The 20,295-nt window shown below is 39.4% G+C and overlaps 4 protein-coding genes and 4 non-coding genes across 8 annotated transcripts; 4 read left to right on the top strand and 4 right to left on the bottom strand.

Moving 5' to 3' along the window:
• Positions 1 to 3,337: 3,337 nt before the first annotated feature.
• Positions 3,338 to 5,116, top strand: AK88_00987 (uncharacterized protein; the record flags this gene model as incomplete). Its single annotated transcript, XM_012478629.1, has 1 exon — positions 3,338 to 5,116. One exon carries the CDS (start codon positions 3,338 to 3,340, stop codon positions 5,114 to 5,116), a length of 1,779 nt encoding a protein of 592 aa, XP_012334052.1.
• Positions 5,117 to 6,142: 1,026 nt separating this feature from the next.
• Positions 6,143 to 8,740, top strand: AK88_00988 (uncharacterized protein; the record flags this gene model as incomplete). The annotated part of the gene is made up of 1 exon (XM_012478630.1): positions 6,143 to 8,740. One exon carries the CDS (start codon positions 6,143 to 6,145, stop codon positions 8,738 to 8,740), a length of 2,598 nt encoding a protein of 865 aa, XP_012334053.1.
• A 636-nt stretch (positions 8,741 to 9,376) lies between these two features.
• On the top strand, positions 9,377 to 9,449 carry AK88_00989. Its single transcript has one exon. It is a non-coding gene; the product is annotated as a tRNA-Thr (tRNA).
• Positions 9,450 to 9,878: 429 nt separating this feature from the next.
• On the bottom strand, positions 9,879 to 9,950 carry AK88_00990. The gene has a single exon. It is a non-coding gene; the product is annotated as a tRNA-His (tRNA).
• An 852-nt stretch (positions 9,951 to 10,802) lies between these two features.
• On the top strand, positions 10,803 to 10,875 carry AK88_00991. The gene has a single exon. It is a non-coding gene; the product is annotated as a tRNA-Lys (tRNA).
• An 823-nt stretch (positions 10,876 to 11,698) lies between these two features.
• On the bottom strand, positions 11,699 to 11,771 carry AK88_00992. The gene has a single exon. It is a non-coding gene; the product is annotated as a tRNA-Lys (tRNA).
• An 899-nt stretch (positions 11,772 to 12,670) lies between these two features.
• AK88_00993 (uncharacterized protein) lies at positions 12,671 to 16,639 on the bottom strand (the record flags this gene model as incomplete). Its single annotated transcript, XM_012478631.1, has 1 exon — positions 12,671 to 16,639. One exon carries the CDS (start codon positions 16,637 to 16,639, stop codon positions 12,671 to 12,673), a length of 3,969 nt encoding a protein of 1,322 aa, XP_012334054.1.
• An 8-nt stretch (positions 16,640 to 16,647) lies between these two features.
• Positions 16,648 to 18,255, bottom strand: AK88_00994 (uncharacterized protein; the record flags this gene model as incomplete). The annotated part of the gene is made up of 1 exon (XM_012478632.1): positions 16,648 to 18,255. The coding sequence occupies one exon, from the start codon at positions 18,253 to 18,255 to the stop codon at positions 16,648 to 16,650; it is 1,608 nt and encodes a 535-aa protein (XP_012334055.1).
• Between the last annotated feature and the right edge of the window lie 2,040 nt (positions 18,256 to 20,295).

Below are 20,295 nucleotides of genomic sequence, written 5' to 3' on the forward strand. Positions count from 1 at the left end.
CCAAGGCAGTTATTACTTATAGCGCCCTGAAAAGGTAACACCACACAATGTTATAAATACCCAGGAGGGCAGCACCCATCAAAAAGGGGTCCCAATTTTGTACTCAAAAATGTACATACAAATATGTACCACAGGCAAACACGAACGAGCGCATTTGCTCCTATAAAAAACTTACTAAAATATCATTACAAATTTTTTTGGGGGGAAGTTTACAAAAAGATGTACGCATGGAATAAAAACTCCGCTTCCTATAAAAAAAAAATAAAACACATTTGTTTTTTTTTTTACTGCTGCAGTTTTATATATAAACACTTATTTTTAATTTGTCGAGAATTGTTAGTAAACTCTCGCGAATCTTACAAAATTGAATAACCTCACTTTACAAATTAAATGTTCAACATTGTATATATACATATGTATATATAATGGCAAAGCGGGCACAGCGCATATGAAAAAAGTTATGGGTTAATTACAAGTGAAGAAAATATGCGCCCATCGGCCATATGCCAACATTTGCTATAAAAAAAGGCTAAATGCTATTGCATACGTAACGCTATAAAAAAAAAACAAGCGCATCGTTTATGCATATGCGCTATATTTATTATTTTATGCGTATTTTAATATAAATGCGCACAAAAACATTAAAACATGCACGATTGCTCGCTTATAAATATACACGCAATCCACTTCAAGTCGCGTGCGTTCCTGTTTTTTTTTTTTCAACATACGTGCATATATATTATATGTATAATAATATTATATATATATTATCATACATAAATATACATAACATTATGCATTGCATACCCCGTATGATGACACGTGAAACATGCATAACCTGACATGGGTATATTTTTTTTATACCGTGCGCTTTATATTCAAGCATCCCTTTTGCGCCCGTATGTTCAAGGAAGGCATAAAAAAAAAATGCGCTAAAGAAAAAGTCGGCCTCCCTATTTTTGTTATAATGGGAAAGGAGTACAGAGAAAAAAAAAATGGTGCATGAATTTGAGAAGAGTAACTTTTATTTCCATCTCCGTACTTTGGTGCGCTGTATCTCCATAGCATATAACTTATATATATAGTATATGAGGCAATCCTGAGCACATGTATGTATATTCTACGTGCGTATTGTTAATTAAGCAAAGCGAATTTTGGGGTAAACGCACGGAACATATGATCATAAATATTTATGCTGCATATATGTACATATATGCGTACTTGGGCGTACATGCGGGGATTTTTTTTTTTTTTTCGCCCTCTACGCGCTTATATTACATGCATAATAATATGTATATATTATTTATGCGTATTATATACATATATTAATATGCCCTTTGAGTGAACTTCAAAGGGGAACTGGCCAAAATAGGGGCAAAACGACTGAAGCGGACGCACCTTAACAAGTGTGGGGACTGGTATGCGTAAAAAAAAGTCCGCGGTCGGTACTACATATGTACGCAATGCATATTATATATTAATGTAGTAAAATATTTTATGTGCGCACAGGATGGAGTGTAATACAAAAAAATGATGGCATGAATAATAAATAAATGTAACTTTGCGCACTCACTCCTATGCGGGTCAAGCGGTGTACATGCATGCTTATATGAACACAAGAGTAATATAAATACTATGTAGTAGGCACAACTTTAAATCGAAAAATTTTGGTGCGCGCTTGGGAAGGACATACAGCTATGCATTTACAGCATATACCGTTATGTTGTTCATATGGTTTTACATATGTGCGTATTTTACTAAGCATTATTAAAGCCACGTGAAGCCACTTGCGTGTAGGGTACGAAATTATATATACTGTCACGCAGAGGTATGCGGGCGGTACATTATATAACGTGCTAATTAACACCGCCAGGCATGTCATGCCGTTCTCCGAGACACTGGTTTGTCGCTCCGGGGTCACTTCATAACATACAGCGAAATTATGAAACAAAACAAACAAAATTTTAACAAGCGTTTGAAAAGAAGAACAAAGGGGGGCGATAGGTTCTAATGTGTTAATGCGTGTGCATATTATATGTACGTATGTGATATGTACAATGTGCAGTATCAATACGGCGCGGGTTTTTTTTTATATATGTAGGGCGATAAAACGCTACACTTTGCTTCTCAAGGGGGATGGAAAGGAAGAAAGCACTACTTAAAGTTAAAAGAAAGAAACGTGCATGTAATTATGGTGAATAAAAACAGCTCTATCAACGGATGGGCCGTACTTATTTGCGAACGCGTCATTACGAATACAATGTATTATGCACATGTGGCTGTGGTACATTGATCCCGTACGAACAGCCCACATATAAATAATACACATGCATAATATTACGTTATATTATATACGCGCATGTAATCATACGTATATATAGAGAATGTTGGAACGCGTTTCGCATTGACAAAATTGCATGTCCCGCCCGATTTTTCATCCGTTGCCACTACTCAATTGAGCACTTTTTAAAGCATCTCCATTGTGGGAGACTCACCTTTACGAAGGAAAAAAATGAATCCAAATGCCTTCGTATCAACTTGAAAAATATGTAAACAGTGAAAAAAGTGTGGAGTGCATATGGGGCTGAAAATTGTGCAATCAAAAAATAGCATAACTTCAACAGGAAAAGGGGAAAAAGAAAAAAAAAACAATTAAAAAAAAATGTGTATAACTGTTTATGTATACCTCTTTGTACCGTTAACCATGTGATTTGAGTTAAGGGCCATTTTTTTTAAAATTACACACATTGGAACAGCACGCATATGGCTACATATATCTACAGCACAGTTGCGTTGGCATGTTGTTTTTTTTTTTTTTTTCATAAACGCTGCATGGGTCAGGTAGTTTTTTCCCCCCACATTATTTCATTTGTATCTCTGCATTTAGAAGCATTTTAGCTTTAACTTTTCATCCCATTTTTGGGAAAAGGCAAAAAGGGAAATCAGCCCGATGTGTTGCTCATTTTTTGTATTGTTGACGTGCCCGCCCCGTGGTCCTACTTAATCGTCTTCTCATCTATTAAGCGCTTCATCGTCAACATGTAGAACAAAACAAATTGCTCAGCCACAACGCTGCAAGATGGGTGAAAATGTGTGAAAAGAAAGGCACATGATAAATACACTCAAGAGGTATTTCAAGACGATGAAATAAAAAAAAATAAAATAAAATACAATGACCTCCTTCAAATGTAGAGCAGGGGACGAGCTGACTATAGCAAGGTGGGGGTGGCGTGCTTGCCATACTTGTGTGCATGTGCACCAAGTACGCTTATCCGTTTTATTTTCGAACATGTGCGGAACTATTATAACACAACTTATCAACAGAACGCAATAAATAATGATTAACAAGGCAGGCTGCGTCGTGATAGCTGTGAGAAAGGGGGGTACAATTTCAAACAATGATCGATATAAAAACACAATTGTGAAGACCTTAATCGAAAAGGTTACCAAAATTAAGGCGAAAAATAAATTCTTTAACTGCAACGGATATTACGATTTTTTATTTCGTAACTACGCTCTGCATATTTGTTTGGACGACTCCTTTAAGCTGCTTTATTTGCAAAATAAAGACGGCTACTTTAGCAAAAAATTAATGGCACACATATGCTACATAATCAGCAATGCGTCCATTTACAGCTTACTAAAATTTGACAAGGAATACATAATAAATCACCTGTCCGAGTGTAACATTTATAAGTACAAATGCGTTTTTCAAAATGAGTACTATCATTTTGTGCATAATCTTCTCCTTCTATGCTGTCTACAGTTATGCGTGCCGTCCACATTGGAAAAGCTCGATCAAGAAAAGCAACAAAAAATAAGGTTAAAAAATTTGCACAAATTTTGTGATGCCATGAATTATGTAACACCACAAGGTTGGGAAAGTGAAAGGGAAAAGAACACACCATGTGATGTGCAAATTTTTTCTAAGGTGTACAAATGCTTCTGTGCCAATCATATAAGTCCGTTCCCGTTTGTGAACAAAATTATGTACCTACATTTGTGCGCAAATAATTTGCACTCACATTTGGACAGCCTTACCCTGAGTTTTCTACATGGAGAAGCCTCTGAGCGGCCCCCCACCAGCTTACACTCACAACGCGATAAAAATGAAAACCCGTTACCAATATGCCAAATTAGCAAGATACTGTTTTACCTGTCCAAGAGTGACCTGAATTTTTACTATGAATGTTTTATAAATAGGTACTTTTACGTTATACACACGTATCTGTTTCGCTTGACTGACGCACCAGTAGAGGATTCACCCCGGACGCATGTCAATATTAAGAGTGACATATCTCACAGTGAAGAACAAATTATAGATAGGCTATTAGTCAGCCTAGTGAACTTTTTATCCTCTTCGTATATAATGAGCACTGTGGACGGGAAATTTTCTACCATCCTTCTATGCAATTACATCACGTTAGTTCTATTCAAAAGGCTATATGAGCAGCATTTTGCCCATTTTAACTGGGCCAATTACGATGCACCCAAGAAGGAACATGTAAAAGAGCGTGGCTTTATTTTGCTAACGCAGAGGAGTAAGTCTCACTTGCTCAATGTATCATTCGCGAAAAAGTGCTACCTACTCATGTATATTATGAACAACCTTGTGCAGAAATTGCCTGAACGCGTCATACAAAAGTGGAATAAATGGAGCGGTGAAACGAACATGAGGACAAAAATATGTAACACCAATGATTCACTTCAAAACTGCATGGGGGTAATAATGCCTAAGCGTATCCCCAGCCGCTACAATAATGCAACAGATTGTCCACGCAGAGGAGGGCTCCCCCCAAATATAGACAAATGTAAACAAAGAAGTGTAAACAGATTGGAAGAACTATTTCCAAACAGCAACTTTAATTTTCTCAAATTTGTGAATCTCCCCTTTTTGAAAGTGCTGCATTTTTACTTGTTACTTCACGAGCAAGGTAACAAAAATAACGCAAATGGGAACTGCAAAAAATCTGTGCTAGAGAGGGAAATTTTTTTCTTTTTACAACAATACGTAGGAAGACGTTTCCCCCAATGGGAATGCACAAGTGGTGAAAGTTCCCCCATGCCATTTTTTACCATCGATATAGAAATACAGAAAAGGCAGCAGCGAGGATGACATTCAGACGGGTGAACTTAGTGGATATCTTCACTTTTTATTCTCTGTTAGTATATTTTTTTCTGAGTTTGCTTTTGAAACAATTGTCATTTGCTTCCCACATTAGGGTACTCTGAGGAAGGTCTTCCCTTACCCAGTTGTATTTTGTGGGACAAGGAACATGGCTGTATGGACAGCGTGCCTTTTTTTTTTTTTTTTTTGTTTCTGTAACTCCATTAGCTGCGCATACGCATGTACTCATATACGAAGGAACCATGTTTGCGTTTTTCCACTGCATTTACTTTTTGACTCATGTTTCCGTCATCTCAAGAACAGACGGAACACACCTCCACGTTCATTTGCTATTTAAAATGGACCCCATTTTGTTGTCCCCCTTTTGTCGTCTGACTGGATAAATAAGACAAAGTATAAAATATATATATATATTTTTTTCTTCTACATTATGCGTGAAATTTTGCCAATATGTAGCATATCAGCGTCCACTTTGTGGAGAGAAAATTGTGAACTCTCGGATGTTTTGTTTTGTACTACCCATAGGAATTTAAGTGCATGTCAGCAATGGTGCAAAAAAAAAAAAAAAAAAAAAAAAAAACTACACATGTGTATGTGCTGCGATTCCGCGGAGAATAAGCTTACGCCGTGTAAATGCACGCACATGACTGCGCCGGGCGAGCAATAAAATTATTCCTACATTGCTAAAGTTCGCTAAGTCGATTTAAACACCGTGATGTTTTTTTTTTTTTTTTTTTTTTTTTGCGCGTGGAGAAGGCAGCACGCACTTTCTATACATGTACGAGGGAAATTGGCTGACTTGCCTTTTCGCAACGTTAATTTGGTGTAGGATATAGTGCAGGGGTGAGTAGTCCACTCCGTGTAATCGCACAGCTAACTTGTTTTGGAGTCCATCATTAGTGCTTGGTAGGCCCATCTGGCATTTCTACCTGGGAAGCCACAACTTCTTTTCCATTTCGGAAGCATCTTTGGAGGCACCGCTCGTAGCTACTACTCCCTCTCGATTCGCAAAAAATGAGCGAACATATTTTCCCCCAAATGGGGGACCCCCAGAACGGGGTACCAGCGGTGGGAAGCATCGCAGTGGAGACTGCGGACGCTGACGCTGCTTCTATGGACTCCAACAATGTGCGACCCCACACAGTAATGAGCTTTAACATGGAAATAAAAAACAGCATCAAGTACGCCGGAATCTGCGTCTATAATATGAATACCAATGAGTTCTCCCTATGTGAATACATAGAAAATGAACACTTCACCATTTTAGAATCTCTGCTGATACAGTGCACACCGGCCTGCTTCCTGTATCTTTCATGTAACGACAAACTGGACGACAAAAGGATAAAACTAATTCTAACCATGTGTGAAATAAAACATCGCGAGTTAGGAAAGACTGATTTTTACAACACTTGCTCGATGGAAAATGATTTGAGTAAGTTATTAAAACCAACAGAAGACGTGAAGAATTGCATCTCCTTCTTCAAGTTACAATTGGCTTGCCGCTCATTCACCAGTATCGTCAAATATATGAACCTCCTGAATGATTACAGTGCAACGAATAAGTGCCTGCTAACACACTACAACATAAATCGGTACCTAAAACTCGACATGGCAGCCACCATGGCGCTGAATGTTCATGAGGAACATATGATGGCAGACAAGAAGACGAGTTGCAGGAGGGGAAACAACCCCACCCTCTTTACCTTTTTAAACAAATGCAAAACAAAAATTGGGGAACGGAAACTTCTGCAGTGGGTTATGCACCCAATAAGGGACGAAGTCAAAATTAACGAGAGATTAAATATGGTTAGCATATTAAAAGAAGATGGGGTCATGAGGTCCATGATACAGTCGGATTACCTTCGAAAGATTAGTGACCTTGATGTTATAATTAAAAAGTTAAAAATTGTTAACGGTAGTGTGGTAGGGATGAAGGAAGAGGGAGGTGCTCGTAGAATGGACGGTAGCCGAATGGAGGGCAGCAGAATGGGGGCGGGAAAAATGAAGGCTGGAAAAAATATGTGCACTATAGAAGACTTGGTAAAAATGTACGACTCGGTCGTGGTTTCAAAACGGATCTACTACTGCCTAAATGAATATCAAGGAAAATACAGAAACACGTTGGAGAAAAACTTCCTAACGCCACTCAAGGAGGTTCTCACGAGCCTGGACTCCTTCGTGAAGCTAATCGAATTGACCGTAGACTTTGAAGAATTGTGTAACAACAACTTTTTAATATCTCGTAAATTTGACGAGCAGCTGGAAAGGTTAGCTAGGGAAAAGGATGAAACGCTAAAAATAATAAAAGAACACAGACAGGAGGTGGAAGACGACATTAGTCATCTCAAAGGAGTCAGCAAAAAGAACACCGCGAAAGAAGATATCAAGTTAGTGGACTGCAATATTAACACATTCCTATTTAGAGCTGTTAAAAAGGACACGTCCTTAATTCAGCAAAGAAAAAAAACCTACTTCCAAGTAAGGATGAATAAAAGTGAAATACTTTTTACTACGAATAAGTTAAAGGAGCTGTGCAAAAGGTATGAATACATATTACAAGATTATAACAATTCGCAGGAACAGCTAGCTCGTAAGGCCATCCAAGTAGCTTCATCCTACTGGGAGCCCACCACAAAATTGGCAAAACTCATTGCACAGATTGACGTACTGAGCTCATTCGCCTTCATCAGTGCATCTAGTTTATCGGTTTATGTTAGACCTATTGTGGAGACTAATGGGCAGGTGTTACAACTCATAGAATCAAGGCACCCCTTAGTGGAGTCCAATTTTTTATTAATGAATAATTTCATCCCAAATGACGTACACATGAATAGGAAGGATAAACGATTAAATATTATTACGGGCCCAAATATGGGGGGCAAAAGTACCTACATAAGGCAAATAGCTCTGATATGCTTAATGGCGCAAATTGGGTGCTTTGTCCCTTGCACGTATGCTAAGATGCCCATTTTTTCTCAAATTATGTGTCGAGTGGGTTCCTCCGATATTCAACTTAAAGGCATATCGACTTTCTTTTCAGAGATGATAGAAATTTCAGCCATTATAAAAAATGCAGATGAAAATACCCTTGTCATTATAGACGAATTGGGAAGAGGTACCTCCACTTATGAAGGATTTGGAATCAGCTGGGCAGTAGCTCAATACATTCTGAACAAAATAAAATGTTTCTGTTTATTTGCTACTCACTTTCATGAAATGTCTAACTTGGAAGATGAATACCAAGGGGCTACTAACAACCATGTGGGGGCCAAAATTGATTCAGAAAAAAAAAAAATTTCCTTCCTCTACGAAATTAAGAAAGGATATGCTGATAAGAGCTACGGAGTACATGTGGCTCAGATAGCCAAACTACCACAGAACGTTATCGACAAGGCCTTTGAAAAGTCCAAGGAGTTAGAGTCTGTTGAAAATAGGCACTACTTTAGAACCAAAATGACTGGAACTAATCAGGACGATGTGCAAAAGACAGACTCGCAAAATAAAACACACGATTTGTTGAGCACGATTTTCTGCGCAACAGACGAGGAGCGGTTCATTTCGCAAGTCGGGCAGAATACCACTGCGCTGAAGGAGGTACTTCACGAGATGTAGCGCCTGGGAAAGTGAAGTCAACAAAAGGTTAAGCAGCTAAAAGTGTGGCGCGCTTCTTCAACATGAGCACAAGACAACTGCTTTTGATTAACATGCCAAATGTGGGTGGCGCAAATGAGGAGAAGGTCCTTTTTCGCTGCTTCTCTGTTTGGCCTTGCTCCAGCAGGGGAGATACCAAATGGAAACAAAAGGTGAAACAAAATCAACGAGGGACAAAAAGAAGGGTCTTCCCACCTTTTGCATGCACTTTTTTTTTAAGGAGCATCGAAAATGGCCACGCAGGAGGTATACACCATTTTCGCGCAGTACTTTTGCCGAGTATTCTATTTGCCTCTTTTTTTTTTTTTTTGGCCAACTTAAACTTTGAAATGATCGATATGCCGATCCGCTTCAGGATCGCCTCTTGGGTTGAAAAAATACAAAAAAAAAGGAAAAAAAAAAATCAATTGAAAATGCTGAACGCATTGTATTATTGCGGAGTCAGCCGATTTGGATTATCCGAAGGTGGCACAAGCATGAACCCAATGTTAGTAAGGGGCATTACGATAAGAACTAAATGATTACACATACGTTAGTTACCATTTCGCGTATAAATACTTTTGCTTATGAAGGGCATGCCCATAAATGCATACATATGCCTGCATAGCTTAGTTGGTAGAGCATCCGCCTAGTAAGCGGAAGGTCATCGGTTCGAATCCGGTTGTAGGCTCTTTTTATATGAAAAAAAGGAAATAAAAAACAGAGTAAATTGGACAATTTTAAAAAAGGAAGTATTTTTATTTTTTTTTATTTTTTTGTGCTTATTAAAAAAAAGCCAAAGCGGGATTTTATATATTATTGTACGGAAAAGGTTATTTGTTAATAATTGCAGGCACTGTGGTGCCTCCGAGTTATTTTCTGCACAATTGAGGTCGCCAATATATTACGTGCTTCTCTTCCGTGGGGAGAGCGAAAAATGGATAAAACTTTTTAAAGCTGTACTTTGTATGAACAAAACAAAAAAAAAGGCTTAAAAAAGATGGTAATAAAATAATGCCGAGTATTCTAATATATAAAATAAGTAATAATATATGTGAACATATATATTTATACGCAATTTTGTTGTTCTTTCTTTTTTTTAATTTTCTTGGAAAAAATTTGTCCAAAGCAGGATTCGAACCTGCGTTGCCACATCCACAGTGTGGAGTCCTAACCACTAGACGATTTGGACATTCTATTGGCATTCGCACCTCTTAACTTATGTTCACATTAAGCAGCAGTAAGAAAAAAAAACAAAAAAAGCACAAAATAAAATTTTAATACCGTTTTAATCATTTTTTTTTTTTTTTTTGACCACTTTATCCTCTTTATAACTCCCCCTTTTTTTCACTTCCGTGAGTCAAATAATTTGAAATTATAGTTCCAATTGTTTGTATACCCTCCCCCCCGCGGATGCTTAAAAAAGAAATTTTTTTTTTTTGTCGCCCAAAATAGGTTCAGCACAGTTGATACTGCATGAACCCAATTCATCAGCATTTTCCGTACATGGTAAAATTGGAGCAACACAATTTACAATAACTGTGCTAACCGTCGCGTTACATAACATACTGTGCCGTAAGCATGTACTCATTATTGGCATCATGGACACGCTTCTTTATGCGACGCTTTTAGCGGTTTTAGCGCGCTTGTTCACCTTTCATTACTGGTGCATCGGGGACAGGAAAAACACTTCCTCTGTGAGACAGCTGCACGAACATCCTTCCCTTGTGATAGAAAAAAATGAGTATATAAAAAGGGCGGAAAAAAGGTTAGCATAAATGGGTATAGCCCCTTATTCCCGCACCGCTATAATTATTTCCGCGGGCACATGGGCAAAGCGGGAAAATATGCAAGGGGGTATCCCCAATCATCGTATTACTTGGCACGGAGAAAAAAAAAAAAATAAGGCACCGGAACAGTCGTCACATATTACGCTACATATATATGTACATGGAAATACATAACGCCTAACTTGGGAATTTTTTTGTTTTTTCTTGAAGCTAACGCTCCTGTCGTAACCTTCGTATAACGACTATTTATTAATGCTACCTTAGCTCAGTCGGTAGAGCGCCAGACTCTTAATCTGGTGGTCAGGGGTTCGAGCCCCCTAGGTAGCTAGCACAAAAACGAAAAAATGTTTACGAGAAAAAAAGTTTTGAAATTTTCCATATAAAAAGAAGACTTTTAGTTTTTTTATTTTAAATAATAAAAATAATATTATATTATTATATAATGTTGTAAAAATGATTATAATTGGTATATGTGATGCTAATATATATATTTTTGGAAATAATTTATTGTATGCATAGCATACGGCTGTTAAACCATGAAAAGGAGCACAAATTGTAGCGATTTCTTCTTTTCCTACAAGAGGCAAAAGAAAGGACAACCAGCTACTTAGTAGTTCACGCCCACGGTACAAAATTTGTTGCTGCATTTTGGAGGGGGCACCATAATTTGGCCAAACCGACAGGAATGCCTCTTAACACATGTGAAGGCTAAATAAATTTGGACTCATCCTAATAAAAAATAAAACAAATGACGAAAACGCGACAAATATAGTGTGGATTTCTTGTTGCTCAGGGGAGCAACATGAGCCGCATTCGAGCGTATTTCCACCATTAAAATAAGAATATAACTCTCATCAATCTTTCCATTCCTGCGTGCAAGGTGTTCCGCGTGTGGCGAAAATGTGTCCTATAGTGTTATGCTGTGCTATATAATGGTATGCGCTACACAAATGCATATGCATGAATTCATCAAACGCACCACACGGGAAGAAACAAGAATGCACAATTATTCCACTTCAATAGTTTCGTGCGCGAAAATGTCAGTTCCCTGGCATAAAATAGTATCTAAAAATATATTTTTTTTATTATTTGAAAAAAAAAATAAAAGTTAAAAAAAATATTTCATTTTTAAATTATCAAATTTGTTGGTAGCCTCCTAGGGGACTCGAACCCCTGACCACCAGATTAAAAGTCTGGCGCTCTACCAACTGAGCTAAAGAGGCATCTATTTAGATACCCTTACGTGAACATTATAATATTTTGCTCTTACGCGCATGAACATAATTTTCCCTTCCCCATTTCATAATGTACATCGACATAACAATTTCTCCGTTTCGCTTTTGCAAAAAAAAAAAAAAAAAAAAAAAAAAAAAAAAAAATCTAGCCAAACGAAAAAAACAAAAAATACCCCCAAAGTGCGTAAAATGTATAGCTCTTCCTAATGGAGAAGTTAAAGCAAAATGCGTTAATTTCGTTTTACCCCTCCATGAACCTTCTTGACACATTTCACTTTGACTAAAAAAAAAAGCGGAAAATGCGAAACTTGTTCGCGTCATTCGAAAAGAGTATTTTTTCTGGCCAATCGAACAGTTTTGCAACTCACCCTTTTTTTGTAATTATTGAACAGTTCATACGTCGAATCGTACATCAAAACGAAGTTTGCAAAAAGGTAATCACATTTTTGTCATGCCACGTTAAACGAATTCATGCTTTTTACGTGTTGTATGTCCATATGTTTTTTCTTTTGTTTTTGTGCCAGTTTTAAGAAGGCGGCGCGATGGACTCGTTCAAAAGACGGTGAAAAAAAAAAAATATATGCACAGCTTAACAAACAAAAAAAAAAAAAAAAACTATCAAGGAAGACAGAAAAACAAAATGGGGCCACATGGCCGATTTGGTTTACGTTGCAGAAACTGAGCAGCTGTTCCCTAACCCGCACATTAAAAAAAAAAAAAAAAATCACCACATTATTTAGTGGAATGTATCACACATGATCGAACTCGAAGCTTCATTCTGTGGGGGGATTAAATACCACAAGACGCAATTCTCTCGCGGAAAACTTTGCAATTATAAAATAATACCCCCCACGTGTGTGCACGTTCATCATGTCAAAGCGGCCTCTTCACTGCCCCCTAAATTCGGATGGACCGTTTTGCTCATTTGGCTGTCCCTGGGGCCCTTCATAGTTAGGTCCTTGGTCACCCACATGAACGTTAAGTTCGGCGTTTGATCCGATTGCGTTTTGTCTAGTAGATTCCGCATACATGTGGGGGTACACATTCGGGTTGGTTTGGAAATACAGTTGGTTGTACATTTGCGGCGGAGCCTGTTCGTATAACTGTCCGTACTGCTGTTCATATTGCCGACCGGGAAAAGGCTGCACTTCAGTATAGATCCGCTGACTCGATTTTCCCGTGGCCTGCAAGTTGGGGTCGCCGTACATACCCGCCTGCTGCATTGATTCGGCGGAGGGGTAGCCGTATGTGCTGACCTGATGTGCATGCTGCTGTGGGTAGCTGTTTGAGCCGCCCTGATCCATTTGTTGGTTGGAGTAACTATACGTGCTGGCCTGCTGCTGCGGCTTGCCGTACGCGCTGCCCTCGTAAGGAGTGTTCTGGTACCCCTGTGGGGGCATGTTCTGCTGGGCATGGTTATACACATTCGCATAAGAACCCCCGCTGTGCAATCCCCACACTTGGCCATTCGCCACTTCGTACCCACCCCTGCTTAGCTGATCATTCGGCTGCGCAATGGCGTCTACGCTTGCCTTCACCTCGGCATTCATATGGTCATGAGCCCCCACCTCATTCACTTCACTGGTTGGCTGAGGAGGGTCTCCCCCTTGGTTTGCACCCATCCTGGGGTTTTTAAAAACGTTTACATCCTCCACGTTCTGCATGTACTTGCGACAATCAGCCACATTTTCATAAAGGAAAATTAACAAGTCGGTAAGTTTTTCGAATTGCATTTGTAACTCTTTTTTTTCACTGCCTATCCTTTCGTAATCACGTAACACACGGATGTGTTCTTTTTTCAGATCGTCCATGTCGTTGGAGGCGACGACTTCATATTCCTTCTCCTTCAACCCTAAGTCGATTCTGACCTTGACCAGGTCTGATTCTACCTGCTCGTATTTCTCCTGCATCATTGAGTAGGTATACAACATGTTATTTATGATGTCATTTTTTTTTTCAATAATTTTATTTAAGTAAATTTTTTCCTCCAGATGTGTAGCTTCTTGTTCGTTTAGCTTTTTTCTGAGTTGGGTAATTTCCTCACTCATGTTTGTCACCCCCCCTGCCTTGGTCTTCTTCATCGCCTTGTTCTTGAGATAACTTTGTTCCTTTTGTGCCCCTCCTTTGCTGCTAAAAAGGGGTGCTTTGTTTCTTGTGTGCCCTTCGCGGGTAGTTTCCTCTCCGCTTGAATGAGTATTGTGGTGGTCCTCATAAGGTGAGTAATCTTCAAATCTCTTCCTGTTATAAGGATCATCATGACGGTCATCCTCGCTGCAGTCCTCCAATTCGATTCCTTCGCCGTCAAGCTCAGCTTGGGAAGATTCCCCATCGTCCGATTCACTCAACATACATTGGGCATCCCCCCCGGAGTGACTCCTCTTCACAGAGTACCCATTTCTGTTCTTACCTGGAGGGTCCTTTCGATATGCACTACCCTTGGATTGCTCAAAGAAGTAGGTCAACATGGAGTGGTGAATAAAATTCGAATAAATAAAATGAATGCAGAAAATTGCTATCTCCCTTGAGTAATTGAAAAAATACTTCTGCCTCCTCACATCACAAATGCTTCTTATATTTTCATGTGGATCTTTCGATTTTTCAAAAGAGACAAAAAAAAAATATTTTTCATCAAATTGGAATTTGCAAAAATGATTTAAACAATTATACATGATGTTAAAGAGATCATTCTGCATAAGAATTTTTACAATTTTTTTTTTTTCCTTTTCTTCTTTCGATTTGAATAGGTAGACAGCTATATACACGCAGATCAGACAGCTGTTCTTTTTGCTTCCCCATTTATTACTTAACATGGGTAGTAAGAATTTAAGCGAGTCCATTTTCCCCTGTACATTTCTTCTGTATAAAATTGAATTTATCCTAAACGTTAAAACGCTTTCACTGAAGCGTTCATTCGCTTTCTGCATATGATGCTTCCACATGCCATTGTAATGTTGTGTAAACAGTTCATTGTAGTACATCATCTGTTCAAAGCTTATTTGTGCACTCTGTAAAAATTCTTCAGCAGGGGATAACCTTTCATGACAGTTATTTGTGCTCGCCAGGTTACAAACCCTAAGTAGCAAATCGGAAAAATTCATATATTTTAAAAAAAATGTTTCCTGTTGAGGAATTCCATTTTCTCCTGAAATTACCAACTCGTCGCTATTTTTAACGTCTGATCTGTTTTCCAATTTCTTCCCCCTCTGAAAGGCCTTCTTCATTTTGAAAAGCAGCTTCGATACTCGGCGCGCAATGTGCAGGACGCAATAGTTGAAGACAGTCTTCCGAGAGAAGAGAGACTCCATTAGGTACTTGCCCACTTGTGCGTGTTGCCCCCCCAAGGATAAAAAAAACTCATAAATGGTGTTGGAAAAAACCTTCTTCCGATCATACAAAAACATAATCAGCAGAAGGTCTGCATATTTAATTTGCTTCAAATGTTTCATGTAATACGTTATCACGTGTTCTAGGTGGAAGTAATTCTTCTGCTTCAGTGAGCTCTCCACGTAAGAGTGCACCTCGTCGTGTATATGCGTTGACTTGGATGACTCCTCTCCACTGGTACGAGCAAACGGGGTGAAAAGAACCTTTACACAGAGGCTCTCATCCTGGAGAAGAAATTTGCAACACATGTTGAGAATACCAACAAAGTTGGTATTCTTGAAGATTCGCATAATTTGCGCGCTTTCGCTGTACACACTGCTACCGGGGTGAAGACCTCCTGCTTGTCCACTCCCTGTCTGATTGCTCCCTGCGAAATTCCTTCCAACACTAGCACCCAAAGGGTTGCTTCCAAGCTGTCCTCCGCCACTGTCGCTATTAGGGAAGACGCTGCTCGCGCCGCCGCTTACGGTGCCACCCACACTGCCACTACTGCTACTTCCTGGTATGGGCGCATTACCTACTCGACTGAACTCCACACCCATATGGGCCTCACTACCAACTTCATTATATGAGCTATTTTCATGCCGATGTTGGCCAAGCTGATCTGCTCGCCTACCGCCATGCGCATATTTCTCCATATAAATACACATAAATTTAAAAAAAAAAAAAAAAGAACTTTCGAAAAATTTCTCCTTTTGCAAAATGAGCAAAAACTTTTGACATGACAAACCTGTGTAGCAGCTATTCACTCCATCCACTTTACATGAGCTAGCCAAAACATCTAGAAATATATTCAGAACAAAAATAGAATTTGAAAAATATTCTTTCATATCATTTTTACAAATGTATATAATAACATTATACATGTTAAGTACCAGCCTGATGAACTGCTCGAATATGTTCAATTCATAAATGTACTTGAGGCCAAATTCGCTGCTGATTATAAGACATTTCAAAAGGAGCAAGCTGCTCCTCAGGTCTATGTTTATGCATATATTGTCTAGGTATATTTCCATTTCATTATGTTCGTTCGGAGCTTTCTCCCCCTGTAGGCCTATCATTTCGTTTGAGCTAATATCCACTACCCCCACTTGGGTGTGATCCATTTCTTGCCTTTTTGCAGTCCCTTTGTTGGAGGCCGCGTGGGGAGAAATTTTTGTTTTCTTCTTCAGAACAACCACGTTGCTGTCTTCATATAAAAAGTACAACTCACTACTTGGTTTAAACAAGTAGGCATGCTCATCCTGAATTATTCTCATCACGGTTTCAATAAATCTGTCATACGTTATGATGTTTCTAACCTCCGAGCTGTACTCAGACACAAGCAGGAGAAGTAGAATCACTTCATTTATAAGATACGCGTCCTCATTAGAGTCTATTATTGCCAGCAATTTGGAAAGGAAATTATTTTTGCTGAGTATTAGCTTATCGATTGTGCTTCTCACATTTTGAATCTTTCCTTCTCGGTGCATTATTAAGTTTATATTTTCTTCACAAAATGGAATTTTTTTTTTTTTTTTTTTTTCCCTTCTTCCTCTATCTCTTTATTCACTGTTATCAAGTCATTCGAAATGTCTGAGCTGAAATATGAACAGCTGTCATCATGTCGATTATCATCATCACTGCTCGTGTGAGAGGGTAAATTTCCATTTGAAACGTCTTCCTTTGTACCTTTTTCATTACTGTTGTTGTGGTTCCCTTGGTTGGTGACCTCGTGAAGTGCTGAACTGGAAGATGATGGGAGTCGACTGCCTTGTCCGTGTAGTGCATTATCACTTGTGCTTTGTTCATCAGAGGATACTGAGTAAGCAGTGCACGAATCGTACTGCCCCAGGAATTCTCCCCACCTCTGTGCATGGTGTAACTTTTTTAAAAGTCTTTTTATCTCGGCGTCTTGTTCATGGGAAAATAATGTAGACCCGAATTGTTTACCACTCTTGATGGAGCAAAATTCGTCCTTGTCGTTAATGTAATAATGTTCATTTTTGTTTTTATATGATAGCTTGCCTTCGGAGCAGTTAAAGGGGTAACTAATCAAATGAGGATAGAAAAACTTTTTTTTTGTTAAATTTTGAATGACGCGTCTGTACTGTTCATAAATACTTTGAGCAACTTTCTGCTGCCCCTGCAAATGCACACCCTTGTTATTCGAATGTGCATCGTGGAACAAAATTTGGAAGCACCTCAATCCATACAAATTGTAGTAGTAGGGGGAGGAAACATCATTCGAAAAGACAATATTATGATGCACGTAAAAATAAAAATTGACATTGTCATATATATAAAGCTTTTGCAAAAGGAGAACCAACTCGTAGGTGATAAATTTTGAGCTTTCCAATTGGACGTGAATTATTCTGAAGAGCAACTGGCCTTGGTTCGTGTCCTCAAAAAATACGTTCAGGTAATTTATGTACCTTTTCAATTTGTTACAATTAATTTTTACACTTTTTTTTTGAAACATTTCTTTGTCCAGGCAGATAATTTTGTTTAGGTATTCTGCGCTGTTCAGGATGATTTCTTCTAATAAACTCCACACCCCATTTTGCTCCATCAAATCGGCTTTGCGCCTTCGGGCCTCTGGCCCATGGGGGCCGTCCCCTGTCTCTAATGCGCCACTGGTATTAGCGTTTGTGTTTTCGTTTGAACCCGCTGTTGCGACAGTTGGGGTAGCAGCACGCTCGCTTTTCAACTTCTCAAACACACTAATGACGCCCATGAGTTTGCAAAAGTTCTTAATGCGCGACGTAGCCAGGTGCTCGTCCTCCAAGTCCACGTCATTTATTTTGTCGCTCTGCTCCTTCTGTTCATTCGTGCCGCTCTTCCCACTTATTATTTCCCCCTTTGAGTTCCTCCCGCTTTTGGCATTCTCGGTGTATTTCACAACTTGATTAATGACGGACAGGTAGTCACTCAAGGAGATGGCGTCATCAGGTCTTTCGTTGTTGTTATCCTCGACGATGTCCTTATTCAGCACGTCGTGAATATCCTTCAACCACCTCTGTATGTCCTGCGTCCTATTTTCATTTTTCGGTTTGCTCTCTTTGGACGCGCTGGCTTTTTGTAGCCTTTTGAATAGGTGGTACGCCATGGAGTGTGTGTATTTTTTTTTTTTTTTTTTTTTTTTTTTTTTTTTTTTTTTTGTGTGGAAATGAGCGAATATCTGTGCACATATTTGGATACCCGCGTGTGTGTATTTTTTTTTTCTTTTCTTTTTTTTGTTGCGCGTTTGTAATTCAATGGATTAACAGGCAAGGTGCCGTTTGCGAGCCATCCGGAAAATTCCACAAATTGGGACAAACATCAGGGGGTGGGTCAATAGCGCAAAACGAACGAAACAATTGTTTCCCCCCCTTACCTTTGCGAAATTCCCTCGTCGATCGACCTCGTTGGGGAGTTCCCGCTTGGCAGTTTCTGTGAAAAGTGCCTTGTTTTAAGCGTTGGCAGTACAGCCATTTGTTCGCGTTTTTCGGCTTTTTTTTTTGGCCTTTTTTTGTCCCTTTTTGTGCCTCGTCAATTGCGCTGGTGCAATGGGGTTGTATCCCTTCTTTTTTAGGCGGGGCACTAAGGGACGCACTGAGCTCGCGCGAAGTCGTGCGGGTGTTGGCCACGCATCAGGGCAAACGCACATGTGACGTTCGTGCGCAGAAAGGAAACACACCATGAAAACCAATTTTAAGAACAATATGAACTAAACGATTTGCACCCATTTCTGCCCCTTACAAATCCAATTGTGACTGTGTTGACAATGACTTCTGTTGAGACTTTCATTGCTTGTTATAAAGCATATACCATGTGTGTTGCCTCGCCCGTTCGGAGCAGTGTAGGTAACACATCTGAGTTGTTACTCTTGTTCTCATGACCATGTGTGCCACACCACTTTCGTTGGGGAATGCTTGTTTTTTTTTTTTTGTTTTTTTTTTTTTGCATTGAAAATAGGAGTGGCAAGTGGATATGCAGGGAGGCCTACTCTTCACACATGGGTAGCGCGATGTGCTTTACGAAGGCAAAGGCACATGTTATGACCATGTGACATGTTCTTTGATTGCGATGGGGGAAGTGAAAACCATGTCCACACAAAGGACAACTAATTGCTTTGGCCCCTTCTCTTTCAAAGATGCATCAAAAGTGAGGAATGAGGAATGAGCACAAAAAAAAAAAAAAAGAACACATAAATGTGCTAATTGGCCTTGTAAGTTTCTCACATAATCTATTAATGGGACATGTTAACTCAAACAGGGGGTTCATTTTTGTTTTTTCCTTTTTCACGGTTCAGTTAGGTGGCTATTCGCATTATTCGTGCTTAACTGCGTACCGGTCTGTACGCCGGTTCGGGCAAGAACCAATGTATGAACATTTGTGACCTGCTTTTGTTTCTGCCCTCAACCAAGGTTAAGACTTGTATTTCTGTGCACATGTGTCAGTGCATACCGTACGCAAGCATTACAGATGTGTACACATGTACATGTATTACCAGGTGCAGGGGCAGGGGGGTATGCATACTGGGTCTGCTACGCATCACATGGCCCAGCCTATTTCAAATGTAGAATTGCTTACCCTTGGGAAGTTAGGCTGATCGGACAACCATGACAACTTTGTGCATTTTACAAAAATTATGTTTAGCGCGTATGAACATGCAACGAAAGGGGTACGACACATCTGCGCCAGGGGCACTTCGCCAAGTATACAAATAGCTTCCTTCAGAGTGCGCTTGCGCATGCACAAATTACACATATGTATGCGTTCATACATGTGCAAATGCCGACTTGCGCGCAACAAGGGCGGGAAATAACCCCAAAAAAAGAAAAAAGAAGGGAAAAAAAGAAAGAAATAGCTCATATAGATATTGTGCTCGCAAGTGCAACCGAAAAGTGGGGCATGTAAACGTCGCTGGATGTTCATATGCGGGTGGATGCGCACGTGTGTACATGCGTCAGATGACAGCTGGGGTGACCGCCCAGACAGACATGTAACATAATGCAGTATTTTTTTTTTTTTTTTCATTTTTCCGTTTTTTCTATTTTGCCAATTGTGGCCCCTTAACACTGTGACCATGCACTAATTGCCCGTCTCGAGTAGGCACTTCAAATGCATCATTTAAAGTGACGCTCATGCGGGCGCTGTTCCGGTA

Source organism: Plasmodium fragile, assembly GCF_000956335.1.
Source record: "Plasmodium fragile strain nilgiri unplaced genomic scaffold supercont1.8, whole genome shotgun sequence".
Lineage (NCBI taxonomy): Eukaryota > Apicomplexa > Aconoidasida > Haemosporida > Plasmodiidae > Plasmodium > Plasmodium fragile.